We start from the raw sequence: 22,900 nt of genomic DNA, 5'->3' as shown, positions 1-22,900 counted from the left end.
GTTTACTGTAATTACCCATACGAGTCCATCATCATGTGGGAGTGATGTAATTTCGTCATGTCGGTTTCCAGCTATACATAATGTCCAAGACGCACCATATTTATTTCACTGTGCTCATCAGAATGCTGCAAACCCGCCAATATAAGCCATTACGGTAAATGCATTACCAGAATGCTTCATTTTCTGTCGTTCTGTGGAGGTGTGGTGCCTTACCGAGACGCCAATGAGACGTCTGTACATATCGAACCGTTTGTGACACAAATCATTTTCCGCTCAGACACACAGAAGATTAGATGTAGCCGAGTCCATGGAAAAGCAGGTGCACTTACAAATAAATTCCTTAAAAATGACCAGCTGGAGCTCAAGAATAATAAAATAAGATCAATATTCAGTAAAGTCTCTGGAACAAGGAGATGCTCCAGGAAACCCACAGGCAGATCTACAGTGTTGAGGTTAAGCACCGTACACTTTGGGAAATTGGACAATTTATTTTTCCCCCAAACAACAAAATAAAAAACTTTTTCTATATGTTCTATGGATATCTTAATAAATGTTGTATAATCTGCTTTTATGCACAATAACATTAAAGGCACTTTCATTGTTAAATCAAATAATTTTCCATTATGTTTTAGGAAAGCTACATAATTCCTAAGTCTATATTAAAATATATGTACATTGCTCTTTGGTGTTTATGGCTGGGTATCTGTACAAGCACTTTCTGCTCATGTAAAAAGGGCTTTATAAATACATTTGATCCATTGACTGATTGATAATCACGTTTGATCCTTTTTTTTTAAGAACATATACCCCAAGCTTAAATATTATGACATCCCACAACCCCTTTCCCTGTCCTTCTGTCTGTTTCTCCTTCACTCAGAACTTGTCCATCCTGTCCCCAGCCCCTTGTTCGAAACCTGGCAGCGTACACCTGTTCCAAGCCAGGCAGGCTCCCTGAAACCCTATCCCACAGTAGAGGCTGGGAGAGTTGATAGACAGGTCAGAGGGCAATCAACAAAGGTAGATGTAAGCCCCCAGGCAAGCCTGAGAAACAGCAGCCAGCCAGGTAGACAGGCAGGCTCAAACAGCCTGACCTATCTCAGGCTCACACAGTCGGAACTCTGTCTCTCTCACTCTTGTTCTCTCTCTCTTTCTCTCAAAGGTTTAACCCTAATACCTTCAATCTCTTCAAATACATCCCTCTCCCAGTTTGAATGCATGGCAAGGCTCGACACTGGCACAGCCAAATCAACACTGAATAGGCAGTTGTGAGGGAATGAAAGTTCGGTGTGCTCTAAAACATCTCCAAGGGCTACAAAGGTGGTCATACCTCCACATTGAAAAGGTCCATAGGGATGCTTTGCAATGACATCCAATAACTTCACCGAAATCACCTCTGCAGAACATATGTACAAAACCAGAGACACAGAGATCCAAACATTTACATCTCAAGAAGGGTTCAAACAGCACATAGGTATGGCCACAGACAGAACCTCGAAACACCTAGGCCGCTAACCAAAGGGTAGTATTTAGCCAATTCCTCGCCCTAGTCTTGGTTAGGCCCAAGTATTTGTAGTACCAGCATGGACCTATTTCCAAAGCTGTCCAATCTTGCTATGAGGGTTTGATATTTAGGAGCTGGTCACCAAAAAGCCTGTACACAAACCAACAAGAATACAAACAAGTAAACCAACAAGCATACAAACTCATACAACAGCACACACTGTAAAGGAAGGAAGCGGCTGTTGAAACTAAACATAGGCAAAAAATTATAATAATGTTACACCTTCAGGAACTACTCTTTTCTTTGTCAGGAATCAACGTACCCGTTCAACCATTTAAACATGAAATACACATTCCCGAGTCAACAAACTGACCCAGCGAACTCAAAACCTGACCAGCCTACAGGTTGCTAGTGCAAGAGATCATCAGTGCAGAATGTTCCTCACGGGTGCCACTAGATTAGAGGGTCTGCATCTAAGTATACACTGTCCACACACTAGGCCCACCTGGTTATCACCGTTATTCACAGCTGGTGAAAAAAAGAAGGCATGTTCAGTCACTGCCTGCAAACACCAATAAAACACTTCATTCAGTAGTCCTCTATTCTTTCCCTAGCTGCGCAGACTGCCACACTGCCCAGGGCCACTAAACCTGGTTTGGATGTGGCCAGAGGGCATAGGTCAAATGTAAAGAGAGAGGTGAGTTGTGCCTGTCACTGACCTCTGCCTCTAACTGCTCAGATTGATCCAGGTCTGGACACAAACCCCTGAAAGGCTGTTAATCATTCAAGTCCAGTCTGTATACTATTAATAGGTTTTTATTTAAATATCTGTGTGATGATGCAGGTTATGGTGCGTGTTTGATTGATCTGTAACCATTGTTGCGCCCATAACACAATATCTACCTACTGTAGTATCTTCTCGAGTCACAAGGACAACCCTGCATAAACTCCCCTCGGCCCTGGCTGTAAAAACAAAAACACACACATACACACTTCCCTGCACATACACGATGGGACTGACTGGAATGTAAAATGTGTTAGCCAATGAATATACGGTATTGGTTAACTTACATTGAATGCAGTGAGGCTCACAAACAATAAAATACTGAAAAAAAGATTTAAAGTTTCCATAGGACCTATTTTCTTATGGTGTGTTTCATTGTCTATAAATATTGCTTTACAAGGAGCTTCAAGGATTGGGTGATAGTTTTAGATGGGGAGAGAGAATATTCCTTTCAACCGCCGTATCAAGTAACTGTCAGTCTGTCTAAAAGAGGACTAGGGGCTTCAGAGGCTGCTGCCTGGCCATGACTGAGGAATTAAAGCCCATGTGTGCCACAATACCTCCAGGCTTTAGGGCCTATAGAATCCCAACGTCCCATTGTTGCCACTGACAGCTCCTTAACTTTTCATGAGATGACTGACAGTGGGGACAAAAAAAACCTTTGACCTCCCAATCCATCACACAACACGGACAAAATACTGAGTAACCCTTTCAGGGCCAAAACCACGTGAAGGGGTGGGGGTGGGGGGGGGGGGTAACGTTCATTAAACACAGGTGGATCTAAGCCAGGTGTACTGGTATGGTCTTTCTATAGGCACGCTGAATGTTGACAGATTCTCTGATTACGGGAGAAGGGTAATTGGTGCTTTGAACAGGACGTTGGTGTTTAAGTGATCATCTTTCCCCTATTATACCTCACCTTGCCTTCATATCCAGCCACATGAAAAACAGTGTGTAATTTATGCTTCAGCCATCCAGACTGTCTGCCATTTACTATTGAAGTTGTGTTCGTTTTTAATTATATGAATGAAATACTGTACATTAATCAGGTGAATGCCTTTGATTGGGGCTGAGAATCAAGTCTGTAGAACCTCTGTGTCTCCACTTCGGCGGCCTCTGTTGCATCAGTCCTATAAGGCCGTTATCCCAGGGTATCTCCTGAGGGCCCCTTTCTAAGAGTGTCTGGGTAATGTATGTCCACGAAAATGTATCTCACTTCAGAGCAGGATCTTATCTCAAGGACAAAAACCTCATTGTGACAGAGTTAAGCTTTAGAATTACATTGAGATTTGATATTGTATTATTAAGATCACTAGGCCTTATGGGCCCGGCAGCGTTAAGCAAGGGGAAGCAGTACAGTGTGTATGGGTGTGGTCCGACCAAGCACAAGTCAGCTATAAATATTAAAACTAAACACATGGGGGGAATGAGACAGGCACTTAAAAGCAGCGAGCGTGAAAAAATACTAATTGCTGCCAGTGGATGTGCAGGCCGCAGCAGACCATAAAGAAATCACCTGTCAACCTTCATTGTTCCAATGCTGACCCTTCGTTTCCCTCGGCAACAGCTAGCAGCACTGCAGCAGCCGTGTCCCTCCAGGTCCAGCTGTACGGCACTCCTGCCCGCTGCCATCCTGAGCTCCGTCAGGTTGACACTGAGACCGGAAGACACTACGGAGAACACCAGCACTCTAGGTTCCCCTCTGTGAGTCAGATACTACAGAGAACACCAGCACTCTAGGTTCCCCCTGGTGAGTCAGATACTACAGAGAACACCAGCACTCTAGGTTCCCCCTGGTGAGTCAGATACTACAGAGAACACCAGCACTCTAGGTTCCCCCGGTGAGTCAGATACTACGGAGAACATCAGCACTCTAGGTTCCCCCAGTGAGTCAGACACTACGGAGAACACCAGCACTCTAGGTTCCCCCTGGTGAGTCAGATACTACAGAGAACACCAGCACTCTAGGTTCCCCCCAGTGAGTCAGATACTGAGAACACGAGCACTCTAGGTTCCCCCCTGAGTCAGAACAACATTAGACCGGCCTGAGAGGGTTCTTCGACAGACCATCAGGATGACGTGAAAGCTACCTCTCAGGTATTTCTCTGGGAACTGTCCCAAGCCGGTCCCTGCAGAAGGCGTCACCACTGTAAACTCATTCAACCCAAACGCTCTTCCTTGAATTCATCTGCTGGCTGCTACTGTAATCAACACTTAAGGATGGTGGAAGTGGAGGGGGGGTTAGGCAGAGTATAGGGGGGCAGGCTCACTTCTACCCATCACAGAAATGGAACGGCGGGGATCAAATAAACAGACTGCGCCCTCACTTCTCCAACTCAACTGGCACCCATCCACCAGCCCAGGTACCAAAGAGCACCGACATCTCTCCGCAGCCATATTTCCACCACAGACCACCTGGCGCTCCTCCACCAAAGGACATTTGTGAAAGCCATCAATCCGCAGCCACATCCAGCCAGACCCTCCAGGTGGGCACTACGGGCCCAACCGAACAATGGGGCCCTTTCTCCTGCAGCTGGAGAAATCCATACCATGAAGCGAGCACAGCCAGAGCAACATGCCCTGGCTGTTTACCACCTCAGAATTAGGGCCCAATTTAGCCATCAACATGTGCATAATGGGAGAAGGAAGGAGCAGCCCTCATCCTACCCTCCAACCCCTCCACACCTGGAGAGGACCACACAGGTGACAGAGAGGGAGGGTTCCTTTCCCATGGAGAAGAACTGGCAGATGGTACCTGTATGTCTGTTTGGGGGGAGGGGATTTAGAACAAGGGGAAGATCTTAACAGCATACCGCCTCATGTCCTCTCTCCTCGTCTCCTTCCCAAAGTCCCTCTGGCATTCTCTTCCAATGGAGTTTAAGAACACAAGGTGAATGCGAATTGAGAACCTGGTCCAATCACACAGACACCCCAGAGACAAAACCCCACACGGTGACAGACTCGAGTGATGAAGTTCAACAAGCCTCATCCCCTCTCCCTGTTCCTGTCAGAAACGCAGAGCTGAACAGTTTCAGAGGAGGCTGGAGGGATTGGAATCGGAGTCTAGAAGGAGACCCTCCCTCCAAATTAACAACAAAAGAGAACAAACCCTGAGGCAAACTCAAGGCAGAATCCACAACACAACATTGGAGGGCCTATATTTAACAGCGGTGGGAATTGCAGGGCAAGCCATACAGGAACACTCTCAATGCATGGCGAAGGTCAACTGGGACTTAACTTCCTCCTCAGACTCCACCACGAGTGGCTCGCTTATTTTCTCGCCTCCTCACCCCACCCCAACCCTGACAACTAAATAAAGAGACTGAAGCATTGTGTAGCAAAACAATGGGCCACTTCCAAAGACCTTTCAGTCTCAGATGCCGAGTTTTCACATCCATAAACAGCATGTGGCATTGAGCAGACAAATAAAAGACTTCACAGGAAGACTGTGACATTATAATCAGAGTAATTACCCCACAGGTTCTCATGACTCTAGAGCCCACAGAGGATAAGGACATTTTATGTTTTACTTCTACACCCAGTCAACCAGTGCTGTATTATAAGGTATGTTGGAATGGGGAGATACTGACACAGCTACTGCATGTTGGGAATACAGCCCTAAAGCCTGCCTCACCTGGTCTCGAGGCACATAGGCAGTGGGTACAAACCTCATACCATCAATGAGGTGCCCATTTGTGATAAGGACCGCAAGACAAGACTTTGGCACCGGTCATGACTCTGACATTATTCTTAGCATGCCATCTGTGTGCCCCAATATCACCTGCTGTACATGAGTGGAAACAAGGCAGCCTGATCCCGTTAAGCCAAGAGCACATGAGGTCAACTAATAAATACACTCATCTACCATCACCAACTGACTCGTAATAAACATAAGACCAGTGGATGATTCTAGTAGGAGTTCATTGGAGCTAAGTTCCTGTTCTTATAGAATATTAACTAAAATATACTGAGGATTTGGTTTGGGCCGTGCAATCGTATTTCCCATCGATCTTGTCGAATAGACGGGGCCCTGGAGGTCGGGCCTGGGGCACGTGCCGTGCATGCCCGTCGATATTCCTGCCCTGGATCTCCTGTCTCTAAATATAAACATAGTCTAACTGCATGGCACCCAACATTTTTTGTTGCGTTTATTTCAGTCGAACTGCGTAAGACCCATTTCATTGGTCAACAAAGTGGAGGAGTCAGTCAATTCAGTTTGATCAACTAGCCTTGATCTAGAGTTAATGGAAATTATTATTGTTAGAGCGACAGTTGAAGACCAACAGTACTATAGTAAATACTTAAATTAAAGTTATTAAATGCTTCACAAACCTTTAAGGAACTTGGGTCTGCCAATGCCAGCACTTGCCTCTTCAGCTCCGTAACTTTAATTTCACAATGTTGACAAAAGCTTCCTTTCCCGTCTCTCCTCTCCGATTCCGAGACCGTCACCGACCCTGCGCCCTCAGGGGGTAGCCGGCTGCTAAACCGCGGGTCCTCCGCGGAGTTAAGCATTTTCCTGGTATTCAGATGAACAGGGAACGGTGACTCTCCGCTGGGACAACCCTCCACCTTCGCCAAGAGATAAAGGTAACTCGGTTAAAACACAATATTTTTTTTCATGAAGGAAAATACACGGGTCATTATTGCGGTAAATATAGCCTCTTTTCAAACGTGTAGGCACAAGCGCAGGTGTTAAAGCCTACTTCTATGAATTTGTTCGTTAACTACTTTGACAACCTACATGAATGTCAATATGAATAGGTAGACTCGACCATTAGGCTACTATTCTGCAGAAGTAGGCTAAATGCGTTCGAAAAAACGCGAGCAGCGACATATGTAAGCCATTTGAATTAACTGTTTGTTTTATGCGTAAAACACTTACAGTAAATCGGCGGTTGTCTAGGTCACTTCCATGAGTTTCATTTCCCATAATTGACTTCATTTTCCCGGGTATGGGTATCCCTCCTTAGACGTAGTTTTCACATATAATCAATTATAAAAAGTCTGCGTACTTGCAAAAAGCGTCAAGCCATTCGCACTTGTTACCTCAGCTGATAGCACTTGCAAATCTGTCAGAGTAGGCTAAACATTGTTGTGTCCTGCATCAGTCCCATGACGGTATAATCTCAGAGAATTTTGGTAGGCTGAGTGTGCACATAGGGATGTGCGTGTGTACGACGTGTGTGTGTTGGGGGCTGGTTCAGGAATCAACTTTCTTAAATGAGTAGGGTTCCCAATTTTTGTTACTTTTTTTGTCATGACTGGACTGCATCAGCCTATAGACTCCATTCAACATTTGATACATTAATTAGTTTTACAGATTGTTGGGCTGATATATCTGAAATTTCTCATTGTAAACTATTCTTTTCAGATTTTATCAATCCTATACAGTTTATACATATTACTCACTGCAAAAGCCTTTATGTCGATATTATTTAAATATTGCTAGAGAGTTTGACGTTTTCAGTAATTAAAGGATAGTCAGTGGACGAAACATGTTCTTCTTGGGACCAGACCATTCACAGCCATCGCCTTCCACGCAATCCTAGTAATTTCAAGGCTGTAGCCTATAGGACTATATGCATATATGCGTCCGGTTCTTGCTACTTTGGCGCCATCTGCTGGTAAACACACAGATTGCTGGATGAATGTCCCAAAATATAGGGGTCAGGTTAAATATTTAATTGATAAACTTTAAATATTTGATGTTGATGATGTAAGCAACGGCAGCCTCTTGCTTCGTTTTGAGGATTTCTTCTACCCTCGCATGACCCAGTTGAAGTCTTTGTCTGTCTGTCAGTCCGTCTGTCCATCTATATGTGTTGGTGTGGTCGACTGAGTTGGTCCACGCTTGACTACGCAAATGGTAGCAAATACGTTTAATTATGATTGCACATAAGCAATACTCTACGAAAATAAACTACAAAATTGACAAAAAAAAACACTTCATTATAAATAACAAAACGCTGTTTTCATCTGAAACTATAACCATGTTTATCAGACCACAGACACAATAATGACAATAGTAGTCAACATATATCCTGTTAATAAAACAGCATTGTTCTAATATCCCATTTAAAGTAGGCCAGTAGATCGCATGGTTGTCGGTATTGTTTGGTCCATTTCCTTCATACTTTTTCTGAATCATTTCGTGGAGTTATTGCATCACTCTGTCATATCACTATATGCATTGTTTGACAGTGAGAAAGAAATCAAGCTTGTCATTATGACCTTTGCGTGTGCTTATCGGGATTTCGCATCTTAATGTTTGAAAGTGCTCTGTTTCCACTGAGAGCGCACACAGAATGAGCGCACCGATTACAGCCAAATTGCTTATTAGAGCAATAGGTGTTTGGGACCACAAAGCACTACTATTCTCTTCTGTTTGTTGAAATTATTAAGAAGATAAATCAAATTCAGTGAGGCGGTTATGAAGTTGACAATGTTGGTAAGATAACAGCGGACAAGGGGAGCTGTTCATGGTCCTGAAATAACGGACGTCATGTTAAGATGGACAAAGTCCGAGAAAATAGTAATTGTAGCTTGGGATACTTGTAAATTCATCTCTGTTGCTTTGCTGATCACATCACTTCGTCTATCAGCTTTATTTTTATTACTTTGTCTAGGTAGTACGGTGTGGATTATGCTATATTAATTTGTTTGTGTTCTAGCGATTCTAGAGTGCACTCACCTTTGTTTTTCTCCTTAGAAGATGACTCGTAAATCCAAAAATGATATCTGAGTCCACGAAGAACGTACCCAGATCTATGAGACTGGGGTTTGAGTTGTCAGCTGTAGAGCCGGAGGAGTTTGGTAAAGCCATGAGGGAAACGTGCGTAAAATTCCACGCCCTGGGTTACCGAATAGACATCTAAATTTGTTTATTTATTTCCATTTCAGGAAATGTTTATAAATATCAGGAGACATTTATATAAGCGGGAACATCGCATGGTTTCAATCCAAAAGGTATTCCGGACATCCAACAATGACTCACAGAGAGCTTACAATCTCTCCAAGACCACTCCACTCAATGCCCAACAATTGCCGCGTGTGCGCAAAAAGATTTCTCTTGTGCATGGCCAACCGTCCAGGAAGAAAATAAACCAATAAGACCCATCCGTAATCCAACTATTAATTCCACATGTATGGTACTTTTTTCTCCATCCTTGGACTCCTCACTCGTGGTCTTCTACCTCGCAGGTCTTGTAACAAAATTACAGTCGCTAAAGAGGACAACCTTTTGCAGTACCCCTCTCCTCCCTCTCTCCTGTCGCTCACTCATTCGCACAATCGCGCTATTCCCGTCAGCCAGTGGTTTGCTTCGCTTACTGCCGGCTACTTCAACACATTTTTATCAACGCAAACTCGCAAAAGAAGGCTACGGATTCCAACTGTTTCTTAATGTACCTGTTTGAAATGATTGTTGTAACTTGTGAATTTACCCATTTCACTTATTGTATCGTCTCCATCAAATTCTGAATGCAACTATGTTGTTAGAGAAAACCTTAAATTTACTGCACCAAAGATGTCCGAGCACTGCACGCAGTAGTCTTTTATTACGTTCATGTCTGTGTGGCTTGGGGCATTTCATTACGAGGCTAAGATGTATTGGCTTCACAAAGCTGCCTCCCAGTTCCGTATCGAGATTGGAATATGTAAGCATTTTAAAGACATAAATTATATTTAAAATATATATATGTTTGAACAACAACTGTAATAAAGTAGAGAAAGTATATTATGTGGTGTGGTATGAAAGCTGAAAACAGCACATTAGGGCGATTCTCATAATAAAAATCTTATCTTCTGTACACAGAAGACCTCGATTTAGATAAGCAGCCCTTCATACCGCCATAACAAAATCGTTGGTAGCTGGTGCTCTTTGAAGATGTGGTCTCTGTAAAGCATTTATATGGTTTGGTGGTTGAAAATGTTTTCACGTGTGATTTTAGATCGAATTTCATTTAATTATGAGCCTATGCCAAAGCAATATGCATAATTTTATGCACAATGCTCTGTGCTTATAGTTAGGTTAATTCAAATTTAAGATTTGTTTAGGCTATATAGGATTTAAAAACTTTGTTCAGGTGTTTCATTGTGATAAATACTGCTTTAGGGGTACGATTAATCTTTGGTATGTTACGGTGGCTTAAAACCGTCTTCTAAAGGCCATTTCTTTTTTATATGTTTATTGAAATTATGCAGTTGGCTTATACTGAGGTGTGGATGTTCATAAAAAAAACTTTAGCTACTGTAAGTGTATGCTTTATAAAGCCCATGTCCCCTGCCCACCCCACAACAGCATAAACGCTCACCCAAACGCACATATCAACACATAGCTTAATACAGGCCTGCTCAATGCCAAACCACATTTAGAGGGATTTTTAAGGATTCAGTGGAGCTTCAGAACAATAACTCTGAGTAGTAAATATGATTTACTATTTCCGACCGCTTTCCATCCCCACTGGAGGAGGTTTCGGTCACCCCCTACCGCTGATGAAATTCCAAGGACCGCGACCCTTGGGACTCCCCTACATCTGCTGCCCTTGCGAATTTGGGGTAATGGCTCTGGGCATCTCATTAATACTGCTCAATACCCTTACCCTTACCCAACTTGCTAACCTCCGCAGTGCACAGGGATTCATGAGAACCGCTTAGTAAATATTGGTCGTGTTGGCAGACTGCTGAGATCAAAGAAAAGAAAACGGCGTCGTGGATGGAGAGAATAATATGTGTATGGAACTTTAATAAATGATTCATACATCAGTACATCAATACAACAAAGCAAATTATATTTATTTAGAAACATTGATATCATTACTCTTAGCGGCTGTAAGATTATTTCGAGGCTGATATATATTATCAATAGCCTATTCATTTTATCTTCCGTCTAAAACAATAACAAATAAGAATTATATTTTTTCTAAATGTCTGGAATGTAATTTGCCATTTGCTTCAGCACCTCAGACAGCGACTAACCCGACCCTGCCTAAGGTTGTTCTGGACTTGTGTCGGACATAATGAGCCTATAATAACACAAGGGGGCACAAAAGAGACCGCGATGCTCTGACAAATCCAAGACCGTAACTTTACAGACGAGCATTGGGCTAAAAATGAAGGCAATCATTTGTAAAGAATAAAACAAGTTAAGCGTCTACAGATTTCTCGAAACTTCTGTCATCTTTGATTAGGCTGTCCTAAAGACATTGCGTGAAATCAGCGTAATCCGGTCTTCTAAATTAATTATCCCATCATTATATTAAAGCAGAATAATATATGCCCAGGCCTCTAAATAATTAATGATCCTCAGAATGTAGACTATTTCATTTATTACACTGGAAGTATTTGTCCGCCTGATCAAGTGGTCCTAAACATTTCACAATTTTGGCAAAGAACTGTTGAACTGTTAAGAACCACTCCACCAGAAAGACCAAAATCGAGGCTTCACGTCTTCAGGCGTAGTCCAAAACTGGAATAAAGACCACTGTCTGCAACAGACAAAAAACATTCTACAGCCAACGCTGTAGGGCTATATTATGACAGCAGTACTTCGTATTTCACAGCAGAGAACCATTCAATATACTTTTCATATAAATTAAACTGACTTAATTAGGAAGCCCGTAGCACGGCCGAAGATACATAGGCATATTTTGTAATAGTTTTACCGTGAGAGAAGGTTTCGTCTGAATTGTCCATGATGCTGTGCCTCTGTGACTGCAGTGAAAAGCAGCTCTTTATATAGGGTTTTGGGAGTAGGTTCATACAAGCCTTTCATTCAGCGAGGAATGAAGGCCATGCTGGTCCGACCGGCTGAGCTGGGTTCCACCGGCAAACTACTGTCCAACATACAGGCACCTTAATGACGAGTGCAGTCATTCATGGACTTCTCATTTGTGTTTTATCTGAAGTATCGAAACTGTACCAAACAATCAATGATAGTTCATGCTGTTATAATGAATGTGCATGGAGGCCATTTACCAATCTATGTTATACACAGTCTAACTAGGTAGCACTTCTGGGTGTTCTAGGTTGCTTGACTTTCTTAGGCGCAGATATTATCATTATTTATATTCACAGATGAAACAAAAATATCTAATTATTCTAACAAAAATACAGTTATCCCATACTGTTCCGCCAGGGGAAATAGTATTCTCACCAATGTAATTGGCTGGTTATGGTTCTTAATGAAGTTTACATAAGAAATTTGTAGCTTCAATCCTGATGTTTTCACACTGATTTCTTGAGAATGCAAGGAGGCATTTCAGATAGCTAAGGACCTCCAAGAACTCAACTTGATATGGAAATCATCATCAAAGGCAAATCAGCTCAAGAAAACAATCCTTGGTTACACTGTATTTGAGTAGTCAAAATTACCATCTGTGGATGCGCTACAGATATTCATACTACATACAAACAATGAAAAAAGTAAATTCCTGCTTTGGTTAAGATCAGGTTTAGGTTAAGAATACATTGTAGTGTAAGGGTTAGGGAAACAGTTAGGGTGAAAGATAGGATGAGCGTTAAAGTTAGCGTTAGTAAATAGTTAATTGAGAGGTTATTGCTAGTGTGTAGATAATCTGTAAAGCATCTAAAGCTCGACTATCCAAATCAAGTGTTACCCAATCCTTTAATATAACTTTATATGACACATTTGTGACTTTGTTTTTAGATATGAATGCTTTTTGGAAGAGATTTTGATGAAGGTAAGTTGTAATATAATATTTAGATAAAAGGTACTGGTCAGCAAACATTCCATAGAATTATAAAAATACCTCTGGCCACTGAAATGGCTGTAACTTGTTAACAGTAACAGGTATTTCTATTCTGGTTTCAGATGTTCAAACATTACAAAACAAGGAAGATTCGATATATTCTAAGTTTGTATCTATCTTCATTAGAAAGTTGTGTAAATGGCAGTTTGGCAGAAAAATAATACATTTTGACTGAAATATATATCTCACAGGTATTACTTCTTAACTGATCACCAGTTCATTGACTGGGTTCCTAGTGTTTCATTTTATTTGAAAGGGCTGTTTCTTTTTTTCTTTTTTTTTTTTGATGTATCATGTTTTCTTAAAGGGTGTCCCCACACCAAATTATACTAATTAATACAACAGCAGCTCTTGATCAATAAAGACATGGAACATTCCGCTCAGGCTGGCAAGGGTTAAAATGTCTTCTTTCAATACTGCCTTAATTTCAGCATGCATTGTGTGAGCCAAAAAGTCCCTACGATTCCAGAAACACACATCAAAACCATACTTCAATGCTTGCAAGAATAGTATTTTATTGCATACTGGACCACAGACAAATAAGTCAATTTCTTTATGTAATTATTTCAAAAACAAACATAGTTGAATATATTGGATCGATGCATTTCATTAAACCCAACAGCATGCAAGATTTTCTGTGATTCTTTCGAAGGATGCAATCTTCCATCCTGAGCTTGTAAATGAGAGCGAGAACAACCAGTAACAACATCCGAATGTCCAAAAAAAGTTGTGCTTCAGATAGATCCTACATGTACACAATTACAGAAGATTCTTTCATAACACGACTTGTTACACAATTCAAATAAGCACAACTAAAACTACGACCTAGACTGACATTTATTAAGTAAAACAGTTAATTCACCATGACCACAGGGAATTGAGCAGAGTAACATGAGTAATAATACTGGGTAATAATACTTAGGCTGTATTGATGTCCACCTACAGTTGTGCTCATAAGTTTGCATACCCTGGCAGAAATTGTGAAATTTTGGCATTGATTTAGAAAATATGACTGATTATGTAATTTTTATAAGTGATTAGTGATTATATGAAGCCATTTATCACATAGTTGTTTGGCACTTTTTAAATCATAATGATAACAGAAATCACCCAAATGGCCCTGATCAAAAGTTTACATACACTTGAATGTTTGGCTTTGATACAGACACACAAGGGCAACACACACAGGTCAAAATGGTGATTAAAAGTTAACTTCAAACACCTGCGGCTTTTTAAATTACAATTACTCTTTGTGTAGAAAGTCAATGAGTTTGTTAGCTCTCACGTGGACACACTGATCAGGCTAGATACTGAGCCATGGTGACCAGAAAAGAACTGTCAAAAGACCTTAACAAGGTAATGGAACTTTATAAAGATGGAAAAATATATCCAAAGCCTTATAAATGCCAGTCAAATTGCCTGCTCAATCACGGTGTCTTTAATAATGGTACATATATAACCAAGTCTCCAAAGGTATGCAAACGTTTGATCACAACTGTATATGACAGCAGACTCTCAGCCTGGGTAGTGCAAAACCCCAGCTGCGGAAGACCCTGTGTTTGGACTTTGACTTCACAGTCAATGTTGCTCAACAATGGAATTTACAGCTACGGTTCTCCAACTGAACCTGGGACGGACAAAAATACATAAGTTGTAATGGTCGGACAGATCTCTAACATAAAATCTGTTTATCTGTAAGCTTGTGCAAAAATGTCCATTGTAAGGACTTCAACTGGGAAGGGAAGGAAAGCGGGATAGAGTCAGAGGAAAAATAGAAGGCTAAACTCGATAAAGGATCTTCATCTTCCAGATGCTTTTGGACAAGCTGTGAAGTCGACGTACTCTCAATCCTGGAACACAAGGGCGCACAGTTAACAGCGCAATGTCAAGCAGCGCAGATCAGTACAGAAGTGCTGTGAGTGTAATCACTGCCATTACTCCTCATTGTGCACCTCAGAGGAGACTTCTGCAGACACCATGGATACCTAGGCCCAGCATTTTAAGTTATCTATTTAATCAATTTAAAGAAACTGCATCCTGTTCTCAAGCAAAAATGGTTTTACTAGAAATCTAGACTATATGTCCAGTCTAACATAAAGGCTACTTTTTAGAAAATGTATGCCATTAGACCATTAATTCACAAGCTTATACTGTAGCAATTGTTTTGTTATATACAATTTGGTCAGATAGGTTAGAGGAAATGAAAATTCACTCACTCATTTTGAAAAGTAAAAATGACCAAAGTTTAGTTACCTCATTACTTTCATCTGACTGATGTGGGGGAAAAGCACAAGGCATAAGTAGTGACTAGAAGGTTTTTAAACAGATGTGAAATTATTACAAGTTAAAGAAAGGGAAAAAGGTGGACCATCCTGTGTGTTGAACTAGTTTAGGACTGGAAGACAGATCAACAGATAAAGACAGGTACAGAGAAATATTATTCAATCCGTTTGATTTCACTGAGCCAAGGTAGCATGCTTCAAGTTGGAAACAGATGTCCACTGAATTGAAAGCTGAGCTGGTCGGCGGAGCATCAAGGAGACTCTTGACCTAGGGTGATCCAGTGGTCAAAGCCTCTGCCTTCAATGCACATGCACTCCTGCAGCATGGGTTTGAATATGGCCCGCCAATATTTCAGTAAAAACACTTTGTTTTCAGCCATTTCACTGCTTTTTTAGACAGCATACACATTAGACCAGGGGTTCTCAACTCCAAGCCTGGGGACCCAGACAACTGCTGGTTTTCTATTCTGCCTGATGGATCACCAGGTGAATGCAATGAACAAAGTCTAAATTAGTCAATATTTAGAGGGCTAGAATGAAAACCAGCAGTACTTGGGGATGAGAACCACTGCATTAACGATAACGTTTGATGCTTACCTGAGTCCGGCTCTTGCTGACCTTGTCTAAGAACTCCATCACATTTTTATTCCCCGCCGCCTCAGCCTAAAAGAGAGAGGAAAAGGATCAGTCTTACACCGCTAGTCGGACTTACATTCACCATAAATGTCCTCTACTCTCCAGGTTTGTTTGAGTGACAGAAGTTCCTGGTCCCAAACACTCACCACTTTCACTGGCATCTGCCCGTCATAGCCTGGCATGTGCAGGTCTCCCCCAGCCAGGTGCCACATTTCTAGGCCCTCAATGTCAGCGCTGGCAGCCAGGCTAGAACACATCAAATGCCACCAGAGACTTTATTGGAATGATTACTACTCAAGGGGTTTCATGGTGAGGGACAAAACAAGCTGATATCGATATCAAGTTTTATTGGACCAGTCCCACACACAACTCGATTAGAAATAGGGCCATTCTCGTTTCCTTTTGAGGACAAAGGCCTTGCTTCCAGAAACAGAGAACATCGTTCTTTTCTAAAACTGCAGATATCAGACAGATCAGTTCATGGTGCGGTGGTGGAAATGTTTGAATATTGTAGAGGTCCAAAGCTATGCTGTCTGGGAGCATTCCAAATGTTCACCCGAGACAACAGGGACAACTGGTCATACCTGCACAAACTATGTAGGATGGGTCTTTGGACAAGGCCTGTGAGAGAATGCTGTGCGTCTCACCTGCACAAATTTGAGCCCGCATTTTCCAACTCTTCTCTGGAGAAATGGGCTCCAGTCTTTCTCAGCAGCTTCACCACCTCCTTGTGTCTGAATTGGCAGACAGACATAAGACAATTTTCTTATAAAGTTGGTATATACAGTATAACAGTCCTAGAAAAGATGACTCACACAAAAAGCAAAATTATTACAAAGGATGACTCAACGGTCAGTTGAACTGTTTAAATCATAAGGTGAAACACTCCTGACCTGTCACGGTTTGAAATGTGCTCCATAATAACCGCCATGACCTGTCATTTCTAGAAAGTTTTCAGTGTTTGTTTGTGGCAGGTTGCTGCACTGTAACTGGCTGCTAAACAAGTAGGGACAAGTTCCACGCACCCACACAGTTACACACTCAAGCATGAAATCTGAGCATAAAGCCTCCGCAGCCATGAGGATACCCTGTACTAGAGCTGGAGCAAAAGGCACAGATCCATGATGATTCACTTACCTCATACGAGTACATAACATTGTATTGTTATTTATACATTTTCATTATTTGACAGAGGTTGTGGAGAAGAAAACTGAGGTTACATATTGTAGGGCTTAAAAAGCACTGGGGTGCATTCAAACCCACTGGGGTGCATTCAAACCCACTGGGGTGCATTCAAACCCACGCCGCAGCAGTACATTGAAAAAGATAGCGGCCAAGACCACCGGACCAACCGAAGACACAATAGAAAACACCTTCAAAGCCAATCCCCACATCTTGGGACTTTCAAAGGATTTAAAAGTAATTTTTAAGAGGTTAAAGTCACACCGAATTTTGGGATTTGGTCGTCAAGTCAAATTTCTAGATACGTTGTGGCCATAGAAACCACGGCAACCCAAGTCTAATGTATTTCCAGTTCTTTTGTTAGAGACAAAAGTTTCTGTCATCGATGAAACTGAGGATAGGCAGGTAAGACGGGTTCAAGACAACCCTCTTAATTGTATTCAGTTTCACGCCTTACAAGGTCATCAAGAACAATAAGAGCAAAATGGGATAATAAAACCTTATAAAGAGAAATCATTTGTTCAAAGAATCTTTTTCAAGTATTTCATAAAAAATGAAATACATTGCATCATCACCAAGACAAGTGATTGGGACAGTGTTTCAGATAGAACGGACATGCCATTTAGAGGTTAATTAACTGCCAAAATGAGAATCCCACTTTGCCCTTCAGTCCTCAGACATCACGAGCAAGTCTGTGCCTGCCCTGCCAACAGCTTTAAAGCCACCTCTCAGTGCTCACGCATGCACGCTTTTCTCCTTGAGGCACCCACAGCATGATACTAAAGACTGCAGCCTTGAACATCTCCCCTCCCCCCAGCTACACTCTGAGCACTGAGCTAAGTCAAAGAAGCATTAAAAAAACATGACTTCAAAAAAATTAAGTCTAACATTTTTTTTTTACTTCCACTATTGTTGCCAGATAACAATTAACCCAATTAGCAGCTAATTATTGTGATGGCCTATAAACTCCTTCACAACTTTAGTTTCAAACCCCATCTGAGAGCCCCGGTAGCACTCTTTCCCTCCTGGACATGAGTCATTTAGCAGGCCTAGACTTCCTGTCTCAGTCAATGTAATGAGCTGTGGTCTCTTATGTCTGCTGTTTGTATACCATTTCTTAAAGACAGCGATGGAAATGAAAGCCAACTGTTAATAGCCAACGGGGGATTTCAAATGCCCCACTTAATTCATTACTTTGTCATGCACACCCCTGTCCCTGGGCTAGTCGAGGATGTCAGTTAAAATGGGCTACTGGAGTCTGGAGAGAAAAGGGATGGGGGGGGGGGATATCTGCTGCAGAGGCAATGCTGTTAAAGACCTGCCACACTTTATACCTGTCACCTAAAACTCCTGTCTCGGCCGCCGTGTTCAGTCAATCCTACCTGTACTGCACAGCGTTGCAGAGGGGCGTGTTCCCATAGCGATCTTTGGCGTAGACGGTTGCGCCCTGTCCCAGTAGATACTGGACCACTTTGAGGTTGCCCTCACATGCGGCAATATGAAGAGGGGTGCGTCCATCATAGTCCCCCAGGCTGAGGTTACTGCCCTGAGGAGAACAGAGTAACACCACAGACTGTGTATAACAACATATTGTACAGGCATCTCAAACACACAGACGTAGCCTAACCTTTCTAAACAAACACTGTCCATGCCAACAGATCGTTTTATTTAAAGAGCAGCCAAACCATTCCTCTGTTCATACTGAAATAAAAAACCCTATAAAGTGTTTTCACAGGAAGTGCCAGGCAATCACCTCTTGCCAAAGTTTGGTGAAATGGAGGCCAAATCCAAACCAGTCCAAGTCATCTACCACAGGTAGACTGGAGTTTCCAGTCAGCTATCTGATTAACCTCTGCAGGTATCCTTGGTATTCACTGCACTGACAGGTTCAGCCAACTGTACGGAGTGACTGAGGGAGTTCAGTCTGATTTAAACCTTACATGGAACCATGAAATAGAGTTCCAGCAACCCCAGAACTAAATCCTAGTAAAATCCATGGCCCATCTAGCCATTTATATCAGTCAGACATTGGGCCTGGTGGTTCTTGAAAAATAAGGGGCAAGGTGGGCACAGCATTAGAAACTCGACTCAGCAGACATGGGCTATGCTTTGTGCGAACCGAATAGTGTGCAACACATACTGTAACGAACTGTTTAAAATCAACGTTCGTTTATTCAATCTACATTTTTTACAATACTTATTTTCATCTGTCATTTCAAACCTTTGGGAAGTGTGGTGCACATTAGAATTGTTTTATCCAGCTACTTCAGGGAGTTAGGGAAAAACATCCAATGCTGGAAAAACAATAACCATTGGAAACACATCACTGCTTAGCACATCATTTGCTTGGGTCATAAAACGTTGATCCAACTGGAACAGATGAGACTCAGTTTCTCTGAGAAATGTTCAACTAATGCACTCTAGACATGCTTCTGAAATGCTCCCCAACATACTCCGACCTTAACTTACATAAAAGCAAATGTATTTAACTCAGACCACAATCTAACACATTTGATTGTTTAAAAGGTCTGTCGGAGGGGTCAGATAAGAGCACCAGAATTACTTCCTTCTCACTAACAAGCTAGGCCAACAGAATTTAAAGGGACAGAAAAAGGCTGAACTGGCATTTAACACTCTCTTAAAAGTGAGGTCAGTAATTATTGTTAGTAACAGACATGGTTGAATCCTGTCAATGTTCCTCACCATCTCCTTTATGGCATCCAAGGCCTCCACATCTCCAGTCTTAGCAGCAGCACAAGCTAAGGTGGGGGTCAGAGCATCCCTGATGGCTTTAAGTTCCTGGAAACATCAGGGAAATATCAGGGGTCTCTCATTTATTACACTGCTTCAAAGGAATGGGTAGGGAGGGTCATATATAGAATCAGCAAAAATGTAATGAAGGGTATTTCTTTAGGGTCACTAATTTCCATATTGCTAAATAATACCGTAGACACCAGACCTATTAAATATCACATATAGAATCATGTAGCAACCAAATAAAGTGTACAACAGATCAGAATTTATTTCATATTGTGGATTCTTCGAAGAAGCCACACTTTGCCTTGATGACAGTTTTGCACACTTTATATTCTCTCAACCAGCTTCATGAGGTAGTCACCTGGAATGCATTTCAATTAACAGGTGTGCGTTGTTAAACATTTGTGAAATGTATTTCTAAATAAGTTTGAGCCAATCAATTGAGTTGAGACAAGGTATGGTTGGTATAAAGAAGACCATCATTATGTTTGTACTGTAGTAGTCCATATTATGGCAAGAACAGCTCCAATAAGCTAACAGAAAGTACAGTCAATCATTACTTTAAGTCAGAAAGGTCAGTAAATCCTGAAAGTGCTATGATGAAACTGTCACTCAAGAGGATCGCCACAGAAAGGACCATCTCTGCTGCAGAGGATAACTTTATTAGTTACCAGCCTCAGAAATAGGCAATTAACTGCACCTCAGATTGCAGACCAATTCAATGCTTCACAGATTTCAAGAAACTGATATCTCAACATTCACAGTTCAGAATATTGAATTTCATTACAGCAACTCATAACGTGACTCAGTTGGGTGTATGGGCATGCTCCTGATGAGACAGTGGATGGTGTCCTGGTGGCTCTCTCAGACCTGTGTCAGGGCATCAGTGAGCGCCTGGACAGTCTGTGGCGCTACTTGGCGGCATCAGAGGCACCGATACATAATGCCCCAGAGGTCCACAATTGGATTCAGGTCTGGGGAACTTGAGGGCCAGTCAATGGCATCAATGCCTTCATCATCCAGGAACTACCTATAAACAAGGCCGGGCATTGTCCTGCACCAGGAGGAACACAGTTTCGCAGATATCAGTCCTGCTGCTGGGTTGATGCCTTTCTACTGTCCAGTCCGGCTCTCCTTGTGTAACGACCCATCTCCTGGTATACCCTCTCTGCTCTTGAGACTGTACTGGCAGACAGGTAACCTTCGTGCGACGGCACATGTGGATGTGCCATCCTGAAGGAGCTGGACTACCTGTGCAACCTGAATGGGCTGCAGGTACTGCCTCATGCTACCAGTAGTAACAAGGACACAAAACTAGAGAAGAATCATTCAGGAAGGATAAGAAAACAATTGTCTTTGGCCACCACCTGCAAAACCATGTCCTTTTTGGGGGTTGTCTTGCTGTTGCCACTTTCAAAAACAGTTTCCCTTTCAAAACACTGATTCACAACCGCTAATGCTTCCTCACTGGACAGATTGATATCCCTAAAGTTGAACTGACTTGGTGTTATACTGTGACGATTACACCTGCCCTTAATTGTTTTGAGCAGTGTACATACAAAGCATATAAAAAACTACTTTGGGTGAGAGATGAGTCAATTCATTTGATGGCATATTCCATTTCTCCAGACCACTGGGACTTGAGAACATATTTAGTTTCAATGGGAACTCAGTCCTGTCAGTTAAGCCAGAGACTAATGAAAAAAATCCCAGCAGTCAGTCTGTGCGCGCGCGCATTAGCATGCAAGGTCTCACCTCCTTGCCGCTGATGTTCAGGGACTTGGCGATGGCCTGGATGAATCGACTGTCGCTCAGAGTGTGCTTGGCCCCCTGTAGGTTAGCAATCATCTCCCCCCGCAGGTTCTGACTCAGCATCTAGACAGGTAAAACAAAAATAATCCACAGGACAAATATACACACAGTCAACACACAGGCCAATACTGTCCACATACAGGGTCAACTTAGACACAGGTGAACATGGCGTGTGACTATGTTATCTTTTTATCAGCACTTTAATAAACTATTTCTTGTTTGCTATGTATGCCAGCCATTTGGATTCAAAATGATATGATGGCAATGAGGTGGAAGTGCAGATACATACAGCTTTAAGAGTATTTTCATCCTTATTTGATGAACCATTTATTCCTTTTCATCTTATCCGTCTGTAAGTCTACAGGCTCGTTTAAGTAGTTTCTAATAGTTTCTTCTCTTGATCGTCTTTCATATCTGTGCCTACATCCTGGAGTGTTCCTGATCGGTCTGACAGTTTAAAATTGCAAGCATTCTTTGGTTATCTGGAACAGTGGTCTTCCATGATGGTCTTTATTGCTGAGCTAACCAATGCGTTTTTCTTTACAAATTTACCAATCAGTTAATTTTGGCAGTACAAATGTTTTGCCAATGTCTCTGATTAAATTATTCAAAATGTATCTGCTTTATGATAGCCAGCTAAATTTGCATTTGATGGGTCCACATCTTCAGATACCAGAAGACTCAAATGCAGAGTGCAGAATCAATACTCGACATTGACAAAAACGTGCTGTCATTTCTAAATGACTCAACAGATATTAATAAAATACAAGCTGACAGTCCCCACTTCAACCCAATACTCAGTGTATCATTTCAAATCCAATGCACTTGAACACAGTGTCAAGATAGTGACACAGTCCAAATAGCTTTGGAGCTCACTATTAAAGTCTAACATCACTATAAGCCTAACACCAATGTAACTTAGGATTGCACTTGCTCTAAATAACTGTGTAGTGAGTGTCTCCTACCTTCCTTTTGGCCTCTACGCTGAGCTCCTTCATGGCCAGCACATAGGACAGCTTACACAGGGCAGCCTCAGGGGTCATGTCAAAGCCTGCAACCAGCCCTGCTTCGCTCAGGACCTAAGGGGACGAGGACGACGCGTTACCGTTGACCACCGCTTAATCCTTCCCCTGTCCTACTGCCACTGAACAAACGGATCGTGTTGTGGATCTAC

The 22,900-nt window shown here is 42.1% G+C and overlaps 2 protein-coding genes across 13 annotated transcripts in view; both read right to left on the bottom strand.

Annotated features, from left to right (window-relative positions):
- The window catches only part of kif26ab (kinesin family member 26Ab), an 85,692-nt gene extending 76,197 nt beyond the window's left edge, over positions 1 to 9,495 (bottom strand). For 2 of the 3 annotated variants that reach the window (XM_020054186.2, XM_020054187.2), the window contains exons 1-2: positions 8,980 to 9,495; positions 6,618 to 6,857 (exon numbers count right to left, since the gene is read on the bottom strand). In XM_020054186.2, the coding sequence (XP_019909745.2) occupies positions 6,618 to 6,857; positions 8,980 to 9,111 (372 nt within the window). In that variant the 5' untranslated portion in view covers positions 9,112 to 9,495. Of the gene's footprint in view, positions 1 to 6,617; positions 6,858 to 7,170; positions 7,483 to 8,979 lie in introns of those variants that run through there. The other variant, XM_010878881.3, reaches the window with a different exon arrangement.
- Positions 9,496 to 14,138: 4,643 nt separating this feature from the next.
- aspg (asparaginase homolog (S. cerevisiae)) overlaps positions 14,139 to 22,900 on the bottom strand; it is a 28,252-nt gene continuing 19,490 nt past the window's right edge. For 9 of the 10 annotated variants that reach the window (XM_034297314.1, XM_010878885.3, XM_034297316.1 and 6 more), the window contains 9 exons: positions 22,692 to 22,805; positions 21,670 to 21,789; positions 19,861 to 19,956; positions 18,540 to 18,703; positions 16,623 to 16,709; positions 16,122 to 16,221; positions 15,937 to 16,002; positions 15,311 to 15,328; positions 14,139 to 14,907 (listed from right to left, as the gene is read on the bottom strand). In XM_034297314.1, the coding sequence (XP_034153205.1) occupies positions 14,902 to 14,907; positions 15,311 to 15,328; positions 15,937 to 16,002; positions 16,122 to 16,221; positions 16,623 to 16,709; positions 18,540 to 18,703; positions 19,861 to 19,956; positions 21,670 to 21,789; positions 22,692 to 22,805 (771 nt within the window). In that variant the 3' untranslated portion in view covers positions 14,139 to 14,901. The remainder of the gene's footprint in view (positions 14,908 to 15,310; positions 15,329 to 15,936; positions 16,003 to 16,121; positions 16,222 to 16,622; positions 16,710 to 18,539; positions 18,704 to 19,860; positions 19,957 to 21,669; positions 21,790 to 22,691; positions 22,806 to 22,900) is intronic. The other variant, XM_034297315.1, reaches the window with a different exon arrangement.

This window comes from Esox lucius, chromosome 15 (assembly GCF_011004845.1).
Source record: "Esox lucius isolate fEsoLuc1 chromosome 15, fEsoLuc1.pri, whole genome shotgun sequence".
Classification (NCBI taxonomy): domain Eukaryota; kingdom Metazoa; phylum Chordata; class Actinopteri; order Esociformes; family Esocidae; genus Esox; species Esox lucius.
Note: the sequence above shows the minus strand (reverse complement) of the source record. Positions and strands in the feature narration are given on the sequence as shown.